At 37.5% G+C, this 12,276-nt stretch overlaps 4 protein-coding genes across 5 annotated transcripts; 3 read left to right on the top strand and 1 right to left on the bottom strand.

Annotated features, from left to right (window-relative positions):
- Positions 1-413: 413 nt before the first annotated feature.
- Positions 414-1,829, top strand: LOC9328806. The gene has a single exon (XM_002892698.2). It carries the CDS (start codon positions 953-955, stop codon positions 1,538-1,540), a length of 588 nt encoding a protein of 195 aa, XP_002892744.1. The 5' UTR covers positions 414-952; the 3' UTR covers positions 1,541-1,829.
- A 2,199-nt stretch (positions 1,830-4,028) lies between these two features.
- Positions 4,029-5,883, top strand: LOC9326064. Of its 2 annotated transcripts, none has more exons than XM_021011879.1 (3): positions 4,029-4,758; positions 4,876-4,995; positions 5,076-5,883. In XM_021011879.1, the coding sequence occupies exons 1-3, from the start codon at positions 4,297-4,299 to the stop codon at positions 5,736-5,738; spliced, it is 1,245 nt and encodes a 414-aa protein (XP_020867538.1). In that variant the 5' UTR covers positions 4,029-4,296; the 3' UTR covers positions 5,739-5,883. The 2 variants fall into 2 exon arrangements, with proteins under 2 accessions (XP_020867538.1, XP_020867539.1); XM_021011880.1 differs by having other exon boundaries at positions 4,033-4,758; positions 5,094-5,883.
- On the bottom strand, positions 4,775-7,419 carry LOC9328805 (homologous-pairing protein 2 homolog). The gene is made up of 7 exons (XM_002889955.2): positions 7,308-7,419; positions 7,155-7,180; positions 6,568-6,835; positions 6,408-6,478; positions 6,136-6,324; positions 5,946-6,051; positions 4,775-5,005 (listed from the first exon to the last, which is right to left on the bottom strand). The coding sequence occupies exons 1-6, from the start codon at positions 7,333-7,335 to the stop codon at positions 5,953-5,955; spliced, it is 681 nt and encodes a 226-aa protein (XP_002890001.1). The 5' UTR covers positions 7,336-7,419; the 3' UTR covers positions 4,775-5,005; positions 5,946-5,952.
- A 124-nt stretch (positions 7,420-7,543) lies between these two features.
- LOC9328804 (serine/threonine-protein phosphatase 2A 65 kDa regulatory subunit A gamma isoform) lies at positions 7,544-11,806 on the top strand. Its single transcript, XM_002892696.2, has 13 exons — positions 7,544-7,651; positions 7,941-8,373; positions 8,779-9,025; positions 9,270-9,382; positions 9,493-9,572; positions 9,748-9,889; positions 9,993-10,073; positions 10,404-10,508; positions 10,658-10,840; positions 10,930-11,022; positions 11,114-11,253; positions 11,356-11,422; positions 11,523-11,806. Exons 2-13 carry the CDS (start codon positions 7,981-7,983, stop codon positions 11,640-11,642), a joined length of 1,764 nt encoding a protein of 587 aa, XP_002892742.1. The 5' UTR covers positions 7,544-7,651; positions 7,941-7,980; the 3' UTR covers positions 11,643-11,806.
- The last annotated feature ends 470 nt before the right edge of the window (positions 11,807-12,276 follow it).

Raw genomic sequence — 12,276 nt, 5'->3', positions numbered from 1 at the left:
TATATATTCTTTATATATACTATACGCTTCCATCGCGTACCGCTTCCGTAAAATTTTCTAAAAAATCGCTTCAGCGCTTCTAAACGATTCCGTTTTCGCGTACCCGTTCCCGTTTTCATGCAACATAGATGAATACATATATAAAAACTGTACCATGAAGTTGAATATAGATAGAGTGCTAAGGACCACCCAACGTCTATGACCACTGGACAAATACTACCACTAACATTTTTATATTATGCTGATTTTCAATTTGATCAAACGTTAATCTCTTACGTGTTCACAGTATTTATTCCATTAATTTCGTTAATATGACATGGCAAACATCGAAAATAGAAAACAGAAAATTTATTTGTTGCTAACAGACAAATAATTTTAAATTCTTTAGTTTTTTTTTCTGTCGTCATAAAAAAATCAATATTCTATGTTTGTTATTACATGAGATAGTTTTCTAGAAAAATCCATAAGTCTAAAACTGGTTAAGACTTAAGAGATAATTATCTTTGAAAAAAATCTTGTTAAAAAAAAGAAAAAGAAAAAAATCCAGAGGGCGTAATTGACTGGGCATGTGCACTGCAACGTGACCGGACTTCAAATCTGAATTCAAACCAATTTATAATGCTTTTAAATTTAGAAAGCGACATCTGGAAGTTTTCAAAATAAATATACTACTATTTTCTAAAAAAAATAAAACAAAAAAACAAAAAAATAAAAAATAAAAAAATAAAAAAAGGCAAGGGATCCGTGATTCCAAAGGATTCGCTCTCGCCACGCGCTTCAGTATCCGTCACATCTCACGCGTTCCTTCTTTCTCTCTCTATCTCTCTCTTCTCTCTCCCCTACTATATAATCTCGTGTTCCCTTCTTCCCATTCTGCACCTCTATCCCCCACTATTTTCGATTTTGCCACTGATTCAAAAAACAAACAAAAAAAACGTAATTGCTAAAAGCTATGGAGGAGGAGAAGAAGTTGTTGGCTATAACTCGGACGGACTCAGCCGAGAAAAAGCGAGTTAGAGACGAGTTATCCGACGAAGCGGTTCTTGACTCGCCGGAGGTGAAGAGGTTGAGAGATGATTTATTCGATGTTCTCGATGACTCTGATCCTGAACCAGTGAGTCAAGATCTCGACTCGGTTATGAAAAGTTTCCAAGACGAGTTATCAACGGTCACCACCACGACGGGGCAAGGCTCTTCCGCCGGCGAAACTCAGCCTTATCTCGGTTATCTTCTCGAAGCTTCCGATGACGAGCTTGGTTTACCTCCGCCTCCATCGATTTCTCCGGTTCCCGTTGCGAAGGAGGAGGAAACGACGGAGACGTTAACGGATTTGGTACGAGCGTCGTCTGATTCGTCAGGAATCGACGAGATTTGGGGATTTGAAAATCACGTGACGAATTACGGTGATTTGGATTTTGGTTCCGGCGTCGGAGACGGTGGAGATTACGTGGCTGTTGAGGGGTTGTTTGAATTTTCCGACGATTGTTTTGATTCCGGCGATCTGTTTTCGTGGCGGTCGGAGTCGTTACCGGCGGAATAAAAATAACAAACTCTTTTTTTAATTAGGTGGGAAATGAAAACGATACCGTTTTGTAAAGCGTTTGGCTCTCCCTGGCGTTTTTTTTTTTTTTAATAGATGGTTAAATGTCTATTAATTAAAATTATCAGGATTTAGGAAAAGTTAAATATTTTGTTAGTTGGTGTAATTTGCTAGATTAGTAGTATAAGCGAATTCGCTTGTTTTTTTCTTCCAAGAACTTTTTTTGCATAGCTTTTGTTAATGTGAAATTTAAGTATCTCTCTGTCAACTTTTATTTTTTATGTTCCAACTCATATAAAACGGCAAGTCTGATTTCAGTTTCAGACAGAGGCCTGGCCCATGAAACATAAGCTATAGCCCAAAACCAACAACAACTACGAATTATGTTTTGGTACTGAACTACTGATTACGGATGTTTCACATAACCAATGCTTTTGAAATCAAATCATACATGGAATTGGTTGAACTAACGAAGTTGGTCTACCCGATTATGCCAGATTTAAGGATTGGTCAAGTTGACTGTTTAATCTGGTTTTTTACGAAGTTCGGTATTTAGGTAAATTAGGTTTAATAAAATATTGTATATAAGATCATTAAATCTGACAACCGGTCGAATTAACTGGAATAACGTGTAAATCGGGGATTCGTTAATTTATATATACGGTTCAGGCTACATAAATTGAGAGAGCGCGCGACAAAATCGAATCTAACCATAATTTTTTAATTTTTCTCCTAATTTCGACGATTTGATGGTGAGCGACAAGCATGTAGAATCAAACCACCGCAAGCATTGACGGTCGTCTCCGCCGTCTAATGAGGTCGTTAAATCTTCGAAGCGTCAACACAAGCACCATCGCAAGCATGGCCACCGTCATCATTGTGATAAGAAACATGATGAAGAAATTCAATACGACGACGATAAGAATTTATAACCAACCCACGTTGGTCCAGTTGGTAAAGGGCTCACGGCTGTGAGTTCCCCCTCCTGGGTTCGATTCAGGTTGGCCACCTACCCGCTCCCTTAACAATGGGGTAAAGCGTACCCAGATGCAAGACTTCGTAGATTAGTCTTTGGGCCTAGGAAATTATGCAAAGTATTGAAAAATACTCAAAAAAATCTATAAAACTCAAGTAGTTTAACCCGAATATAGCCCAAAGTAGCTAAAACACCCGAAAATATCTTAACATCCGAATAATTTAGGCACTTAGATTATTACAAGTATAAATATTACTAATATATTATAACTATGTACTTATATTTTGGGTATGTTCGGATACTTGTTCGGTTTCGGATTCGAGTCGGGTTCGGGTTCGGGTTTTCGGGTTGTAAAGTTTAGAACCCGTTCGGGTATTTTAAAACTTCGGGTTTGGGTTTGGGTCAGATTTTTCGAGTTGGGTTCGGTTCGGTTCTTCGGGTTCGAGTATTATGCCCAGGCCTAGTTTGGTTGGTGGATTCACATTATATCATTTTCATGTAATTAAAAAAGATTAGGTAGCATATTAGAAGTTTGTTTTGCAAATCTAGAATCACAAAAGATTTATATAATGTGATTGATTCACATGAGATAAGTGGGAGAATTATGTCTAGAAGAAAGATTGCCTTTGTAAATAAACAGGTCTTTCAAAATATTTCGTACCTAACAGAAGTAAAAGTCTCTCTCTTTATCATAATAACAAGATTATTGTTACTATGTTTTTGACGTGGAAAGTTGCGTGCAGATGAGTTTAGTAGTCTTTTTGATCATGAAATTGAAGTCACACCAAATAAAGAGGAAATGGTGTGATTTCTAATGGCTGATCCAAAGCTTTAATAATTCCTCTAAACCTGTCATTCTTAAATTAATTGCAATATTAAAAGCCGTAACAGTGACATTTCTCGTATGTCTATTTCACGACTTTTGTTAATGAGTGTTTCGTTTGTAGTTTCTAAGGAAAGTTGGGAAAAATTGGACTTGAGGGATTCCCCGATCCTATACGTTTTTTCTGTTTAATGTTGTTTTAACTTTTAATAAGTTCTAGAAATTAGAACAGCACGAACGTTCCTCGTCATGAAACAATAATTATGGGTCCATCGTTCACAATCATTACCAAATTTAAAGAATGCAATTTATACCAGAAACCTGAATCCTTCATGCATTTTCTTGTTTTAAGAATGCATGGTACAAGAAATGGCCGGTTCAGATTTAGATTATCAAAGTGTTGTACTAGTTTCATGTTTTGAGACTGGTTCAAGTATCTATTTGTAGGTAATAATATTAAAAGGAAGAGAGTAAATTCACAAGATTTTCTACTAACTTTATGTATAGACATAAAGAAAAAGAATTCAAAAATAATAAACAGTAGTAATATATATATATATAAGATTATCTAATAACACCTCTTTAAGTAGATATTTCAAAAAAATCTCCAAAACATTTTTAAGGATTAGCCTATATACTACACATTTTGATTAATCAATTACCAAATCCTCCTTTTTTCAACAACGATTTAAATTTGGTTTACCATTTGGTCTTTTGATTAATTAATCCCCGTGATATTCAATAGCGGTCCATTTTGTTTTTATTATTTCGAAATTCGAACCACATTTTCTTCGTAATGGTCGTTTTTTCCAACTCTGGAAAACTTCGTTGCTAAGAAGTCTTCGTATGTCGTAACGCGTCTTCTCTTATTGTCTCTCTTATAACTCTTCCATTCAAATGAAGACAACGTAAACTCTTATTCACTCTCTTCTCTCTCCTCCTCTCTGCAACTCGGCCATGGGGAAGAAGCTTGACGCTTTGCTTGGTCGGAGTTTCAAGACCAACAAGTTCAAGTCTCTTATCACCTTAGCTCTCACAAGGCTCTCTATTCTTAAGAACCAGCGTCAAGCCAGACTCTCTCAAGCCATCTCTGATGTCACCGAGCTTCTCAAGCTCGGCCATCACGAGAACGCTTACCATAGAGTCGACCAAGTCGTCAAAGACCAAAACACCCTGGACGTTCTCTTCTTCATCCATGGCTACTTCACTCTCTGTATCGACCGTATTCACCTCTTTGAACACAACAGAGATTGTCCTGAAGAGCTTCTAGAAGCTGTTTCGGGCTTGCTTTTTGCAGCTTCTAGAATCGGTGAATTCCCTGAGCTTCAAGAGATTCGTAGTGTTTTGATTTCACGTTTTGGTAAAGATCTCGCTGCGCGGTCTATTGAGTTGCGCAGTAATTGTGGGGTTGATCCCAAAGTAAGCAAGTTTGAAGTTTGATTCAACCCATACTATATTCAATACGTTATATTATATATCCCTCCTATTAAAACAAGATACTTACTGAGTTTCATGTTTCTTTTGGTGTTACTATAGATAATTCAGAAGTTGTCCACAAGACATCCACCGAAAGAAGTTAGAATGAAGGCTTTGAAGGAGATTGCTGCAGAGAATAACATTGTTCTGAAACTAGAAGAAGCTTCTACGTCCACTGAGGTATGGAAATCTGCAATTAACCACAAAGATAACAAAAAAATTTAAAAATCATGTTCTAATCAAATTTATGATATATGCAGGGAACAACACATATGCAGGGAACATCAGATGTTAGTAAGGCTAAGCTAACAAGTGAAGATGAGAGAGGAGAAGGTTATGGTTTATCTGATTCGGTCAAGAGAGGAAAGAAGAAGTACAAAGATGTGGCTGATGCTGCACAAGCAGCGTTTGAGTCAGCAGCTCATGCAGCAGAGGCTGCACGAGCGGCTGTGGAGCTTTCTCAGTTTTCTCCTCGTGGACATGACAGTCCGGGTAACATTGGTGGGGGAAATTCATTTCATGGTTCTGAAAACAAAGAATCAGAACAAGAACAAGAAGGTAATGATGATTCTTCAGAAGGGGAAGGGGATGTGAGGTCAGAATCTAAGAGGTCGATGCCGGATTCAGAAGATATTATTGATGATCTCCCAGTGATGTCATTCAGAGAAGACCCTGTGAAGCTATTGGAGAACGATACTGTTATCTACGATAGTGAAGAAGAAACCCAATCTAGTGTTGAGACTAATACTATTCCTAAGTCTAAAGATGAGCCAAGTCTTATGGTTGGTTCGAATAGAGCTTCCAATAGAGAGGATACAAGACATGTGGACCACATGGTTCATTCAATTGAAGATCCTATTATGCGTAAAGCAGGTTTGAAGGGTCCGGTTTCAGTCAGGACCAGACAGGTTCGTGGATACTAAGTACAAATATTATAATTTTTCAGGTGCATCTATATGGTTTAACCACTGAGTTTTGTATTTTTCTATGTTCTTTTTTTGCTCAAGGGTGTAAGATTATTTTGTTCTTTATGGATATAAGCTTTCAATGATGTTGAACAGTTGCATATGTGTGTCTTTTATTCAAGAAAAAGTTTCTAGAAAACTTTGAATCAATTTCGAAGAAATTACCTGGAAATTACTGTCCTCTAGGCCTCTTTTTACCATGTTGAATTAGGTCAGCATATGCCTGGAAACTTAGATCGACATCTTCATCATATTCAATTCCAAGCTCCTCCTGCAAAGTAACAGTAGTCAAACATTACAGCGAAACTAATGTAGTCCGGAAGAAAAAAACTCGTGAAGATATATGATTTTGCACCTTTAGTTCCTTAACATCTTTGGGAGAATTCTCTGTTACAGTATCCCAAATGTCTCTGAACATCCTCTTTCGCTTGCGCCACTGATTAATCTTATCCGCGTACATATCTTCAACAGCCTTTTTGTCTTCTGGCCTCACCAATGTAATCCCTTCGCGTAGTTTGATCAGTTTCTCTTCCATTTCCCTAACCTGGTACACAGATGAAATCACTTTTTAAGCTATGTACAATCTCACTCAAAGAAATACAAAAACCAAAAGGTAAGAACATATACCTCCTTTCTTAGTTTGGCATCTTTCTCTTGTATCTCTTCTAGTGTCAAGTTTGACTGCAAGCTCTTGATTTCTGCAAATAATGTCACAGAACAACATAACATTATCCGAGCAGCTATATCACATCCTCAAAACGACTTAACAAAAGTAAGTTTCTCACACCTGACTCCACATCACTGATTGTTTTCTTCTTCTCTTGGAGTTGTTCTTGAAGTTTGGCGTTTTCTTCTTTCATTTGAGCAAGTTCTTCACTGTTTGGAATCTCAAACTGGTCTTGTCTAGCAATGTAAATCTTCTGCTTACCATACTCTTTGAACGTGATTTTTCCGGCATCAGCAAGGCTATCAAGTGCCTTTTGAACTGCAGTCTTCTTAAGGTTAAACTTTTGCAGAGCATCAGCTGCATTTTGAGTGTTTAGAGGTTTGTTTTGCTGCATCAAAAATGTAACAACAACACATTCATCAAAATCTAACAAAAATAACACAACAGATTGAAAAAAAGCTTGCAATATATAACCTGTATCAAATCAATTTTAAAAAACCCAGTTGATTTCAATAGCTTCAAATGAAAACTTTATGTGTAAGCTAAAGCAAAATTGACCTCCAAAGTGGTTAAATTCCCAGATTCAGAATCATGTGAATATCACTGCGTACCTTAACCTAGCCTCAATTTTCAATTTCGAATTCAAATTTATGGTCGTATCTGTTTAAAATTAAAGCAAAAATGGAGAATCGCAGAGAAGTACTTACCTCATTTACAAAGTTGAGTACGATAGCTGCAGAAACAAGTAAATAAGAGAGAAATCAAAATGAGGACGAAGAAAAAAAAAAAAAAAACAGATCGGGTAACAATAATCGAAGAAGAACAAAGAGAACTTGAAGAATTTTTTTCAGAGATTATACCTTCTGTGTTATCCGATTTAGGAGCCATTTTTATCGAAATAATGCGCGGGAAAGAAAAAACCTTGAGCAAGAGCAGCTTTTTTCCTTTTTCCGATATCTTCTGAGGAAGAAGAAGAGAGAAGCTTCCTTTATTATACGAGAGGGATATTAAAACGGCGCCGTATTATTAGATATATGGGCCTTTTGTATTATACTAAAGCCCATTTAGTTCTTATCTTTGACAGGCCCAATTATACGGACGCAGCTTGAAGATGGCTACTACGAAACGACGAGCTCTGTCTGGTCTCATTTCTCGTTCTTCTGATTGATATAGATCGCTCGGAACTGGGAAAGCAGCGTAATCGGTAAAATCTCGATCATTCTTCAATTGAGAAACATTTTCTATATATATATATATATGAGAATCTCAAATCGAATGATTTGTTTAGATCTTCTCTTTTTATTAGTTTATGAATGGTAAAGTAGTTTCTCTCTAGATTGGGACGGCACAAAGTTTCATTTCTCCATTCTAATCATTTTTAGAGGCTAATGGCTTACCTTTGAATTATCTCAGAGGCAGAAATGAGTTTAAAGTTTGTAACTTTATCGTATTTTGTATTGATGGTGTGTATGTATGCATTGTGTTTGGTATAGGATTATTTGAAGGTAGGGAGTGATTTAAGTTTTGGTCAGGATGTCTATGGTTGATGAGCCTTTATACCCGATTGCCGTGCTTATCGACGAGCTAAAAAACGATGATATTCAGCTAAGATTGAACTCTATTAGACGGCTTTCTATCATTGCTCGTGCTCTTGGAGAGGAGAGGACAAGGAAAGAGTTGATTCCGTTTCTTAGTGAGAACAATGACGATGATGATGAAGTGCTTTTGGCGATGGCGGAAGAGTTGGGGGTTTTTATTCCGTATGTAGGAGGGGTTGAGTATGCACATGTTTTGCTTCCACCTTTGGAGACTCTCTCGACCGTTGAGGAAACTTGCGTGAGGGAAAAAGCTGTAGATTCGCTTTGCAGAATTGGTGCTCAGATGAGGGAGAATGATTTGGTTGAGCATTTCACTCCTCTGGCTAAGGTTAGATAAGGCTGGTTTACTCATGTTATTAAATCTCTTTGGTCGATTTAATTGATTCTTTTCTATGCTCTGTCTAACTGAATCTGACTTGTGAAATTAAGCCACTAAAATCAGAAGAACATAGATTTTTTGGGGTCCTTTGTCAATTGTCCCCCAAAGTTTGGAAATATGCTTTTCTTGTTCAGTGTTCCCCTTTTAGTTGTTTTAGGAATTTGGTAGGTTGGAGTTGTTTACGTCCATTTTGGTTGATCTAAGAGAACATCCAGCAGATATTTCTGGCTCTAGTGCTCTTCTGGGTTGTGGTTGTGGTTGTGACCATACGTCTGTATAGGAACCAAAAATGATTGCTTTGCTCGTAATGTGCAACTGACTTAAGCATTACTGAACACTGTCATTGTTTAACAGCGACTTTCAGCTGGTGAATGGTTCACAGCCAGAGTATCAGCATGTGGGATTTTCCATATTGCATACCCAAGTGCCCCAGATCTGCTAAAGACGGAGCTAAGATCAATATATGGTCAGCTTTGTCAAGATGACATGCCAATGGTGCGCAGAGCTGCAGCAACCAATTTGGGGAAGTTTGCTGCTACCATTGAATCAGCTCATTTGAAGACAGACATTATGTCCATGTTTGAGGATCTTACGCAAGATGGTATGCTTTCTGTTATTATATGGTTCCGTTTTTCCAGCATATACTCTTACAAATTTCATCAAGCCTATATATGTTGGGGGGGGGGGACTGATGTGAATACTAGGCAAGTATTAGGGTTACTGCATTGAACACTGACCGTTAGCTGAAGTTAAGCAGCATTTCTTTTTTCTACATCTCAGCTTCAGTGTCTTACTTATTATAATGATATTATAGCTTTTAAGAATCTGATTGTCATTGGTGTCAGATCAAGATTCGGTTAGATTATTGGCTGTTGAGGGTTGTGCTGCTCTTGGGAAATTATTGGAGCCCCAGGACTGTGTCGCACACATTCTTCCTGTGATTGTGACTTTCTCGCAGGTGAATAAATGTGTGAATATGATAGGATTTTCTACTGATGAGCTCTATGAGAAAGCTGTAAGGCAGATATGTATAAGCTGCTTTATCTTGATTTTTTCGTCTTTGAGCAGGATAAGTCCTGGCGTGTGCGTTATATGGTTGCAAATCAGCTCTATGAACTTTGTGAAGCTGTAGGACCGGAGCCAACTAGGTAAGCAGTGATGGTTGAAGTTAGTTATGGTTTAATGTATTATTGACCTTTAGTTTGCAATTCTATATCAAACAATAAAATACTGGCTTCAGAGGTATTTGGTACTGAAGTCCATGTTTGTTGAGTTATCTTGATAAATTTCATTGATTCTTTCGCATGTGCCTTATTTATTAAGGACGGATCTGGTGCCTGCATATGCTCGTCTACTTCGTGATAATGAGGCTGAAGTTCGGATAGCAGCTGCTGGAAAAGTTACCAAGTTTTGTCGCATTTTAAACCCTGAACTCGCTATCCAGCACATTCTTCCCTGTGTAAAGGTACACACTTAAGAGGAGTGTGTTGATTTCATATTATGCAAAGGACCAATATACTGTCGGTGTTTGCTTATTACTAATAGCTTACCTTTAACTCTACACGTAGGAATTATCATCAGACTCTTCTCAGCACGTCAGATCTGCATTGGCATCAGTTATAATGGGAATGGCTCCAGTCTTGGGTAAGGTAAGCAGAATTAAAAACCGATACAATTTGCCTCTCATATCATGAATACTCCCTCCTATACAAAAATTCATTTGGCTCTATAGTTTGGAGTGTAAGCTCATAATATTTTATGAAGATTTAGCATCTTAGAGATAAACATTCTTTCTTTTATTTGAAACCATCTATATATCTTCTTCTTCCTAGTCACTGTCATCTCTAGGAATGTGTGTAACTGTGCCTGGAAGATTCTCGCAATCATAATCTATCCAAGAAAACCTAACTATTTTTTTCTACATTAGATATTTTGGTTGGATTTTACAGCTTTTAACTTGGCATTGATATTCATTTCAGGATGCGACAATTGAGCATCTTCTTCCAATCTTTCTTTCTCTATTGAAAGACGAATTTCCTGATGTACGCTTAAACATTATCAGCAAACTTGACCAAGTGAACCAGGTTTGCTATTGACCAAGCTACTTATCTCTTTGTACAACATTGAGTTTCTATATTTTCTCCACATGTTCAAAGGAGGTGTATCACAGCAACATCTTTGTCCATTCATTTTTCAGATAATGATGCGATTTTTTTTCTCGTAAAATTGCCAGGTTATTGGGATTGATCTGCTATCACAATCATTACTACCAGCCATTGTAGAACTTGCTGAAGACAGGCACTGGAGAGTACGTCTGGCTATAATAGAGTATATTCCCTTGTTGGCCAGTCAATTAGGTGTAGGCTTCTTTGATGATAAGCTTGGTGCTCTTTGCATGCAATGGTTACAAGACAAGGTTCCTCATTCTCTACCTTACTTGAATCATCAGATAATTAAATCTGTCTTTTCTACTGCTTGAAATTTTGAAAATTTGCAAATTGTCAGGTTCACTCAATCCGTGAAGCTGCTGCAAACAATCTTAAGCGTCTTGCTGAAGAGTTTGGTCCTGAATGGGCAATGCAGCATATAGTTCCTCAGGTTTGTCTAGAAATCTTAAGTGTATGGTATATTTTTTGATCCAAATCGATCATTTCTGCTATTGGTTATATAAGTATATTTACTTGTGCAGGTTCTAGAGATGATTAACAACCCACACTATCTATATCGGATGACGATTCTTCGTGCAGTATCGCTTCTCGCTCCAGTAATGGGATCCGAGATCACATGTTCCAAACTCTTGCCTGCGGTGATAACTGCATCTAAAGACAGGCAAGTCCCTCTCTCTCTCTCTCTTAAAACATGAAATCTCATTGATTCAATTCTTTACTCCCAATAGCTAAGTAAAAAAACCACTCTCTCCTCCTCTTTCAGAGTTCCAAACATCAAATTTAACGTCGCCAAAATGATGCAATCTCTCATTCCGATAGTCGACCAAGCGGTTAGTATAGATTCCTTGTTGGTTCTCACAAGTAAAGAAACAGCTTATGATTTTCTAAACGTCCATATATTCAAATGTGTAACTTTTTTGGTTGTGGAAGGTTGTGGAGAACATGATACGGCCATGCTTGGTGGAGCTAAGTGAAGACCCGGACGTTGATGTTCGGTTTTTCGCAAATCAAGCTCTCCAATCTATTGACAATGTGATGATGTCTAGCTAAAAAAAAGATGAAAAACAGAAACACTTTGTCTTTGGTTTTCATGAGGTTTTGTAAACGATACTTTCTTGTGTGTTGTCTTTTACTTTACACGTAAGTGACCGTACTGAGTTTGTCCATTGTTTCTCTGTTACTAATTTTAATTTTGGCTTCATGTTTTCTTATGATTTGTGGGTGTTTTTGCTTTTTGTTTAGTTTAAATATATCCATTGTAGATGAGAATCAATTGAAATTTAGGTTAACTAGATAACTGAGAATTTATGATGACGATGTACAGGTGCATAAAGGAAATTTAAAAATTGTTACGTAAATTTTTAATAGTCCAGATAATTTAGGCAACGTAGTTTTCCACAAAAGCATGAGGTAAATAACTAATTAATTGGTATTTGTTGGGGTCGGATTCCATCCTTTAGCGCCGAGCCAGACTTAGAACACTTCGGGAGTCTTTCAGTGATCACCTCGGGGTATCGCATCATTCACCTCGGGATATCCATCTAATCGATTTAGTATACCCGAGCCCATCGCCTCGGGCATACCTTTAACAAGTAGTTTCAAGTACCCGAGCCCTTCGCTTCGGGGATACTTGAACAAGAAGTTTCAAGTATCCGAGCCCTTCGCCTCGGGGATACTTGAAACA

This window comes from Arabidopsis lyrata (assembly GCF_000004255.2).
Source record: "Arabidopsis lyrata subsp. lyrata unplaced genomic scaffold ARALYscaffold_1, whole genome shotgun sequence".
In the NCBI taxonomy this organism is placed as follows: domain Eukaryota; kingdom Viridiplantae; phylum Streptophyta; class Magnoliopsida; order Brassicales; family Brassicaceae; genus Arabidopsis; species Arabidopsis lyrata.
This window is presented reverse-complemented; position numbering and strand designations above follow the sequence as displayed.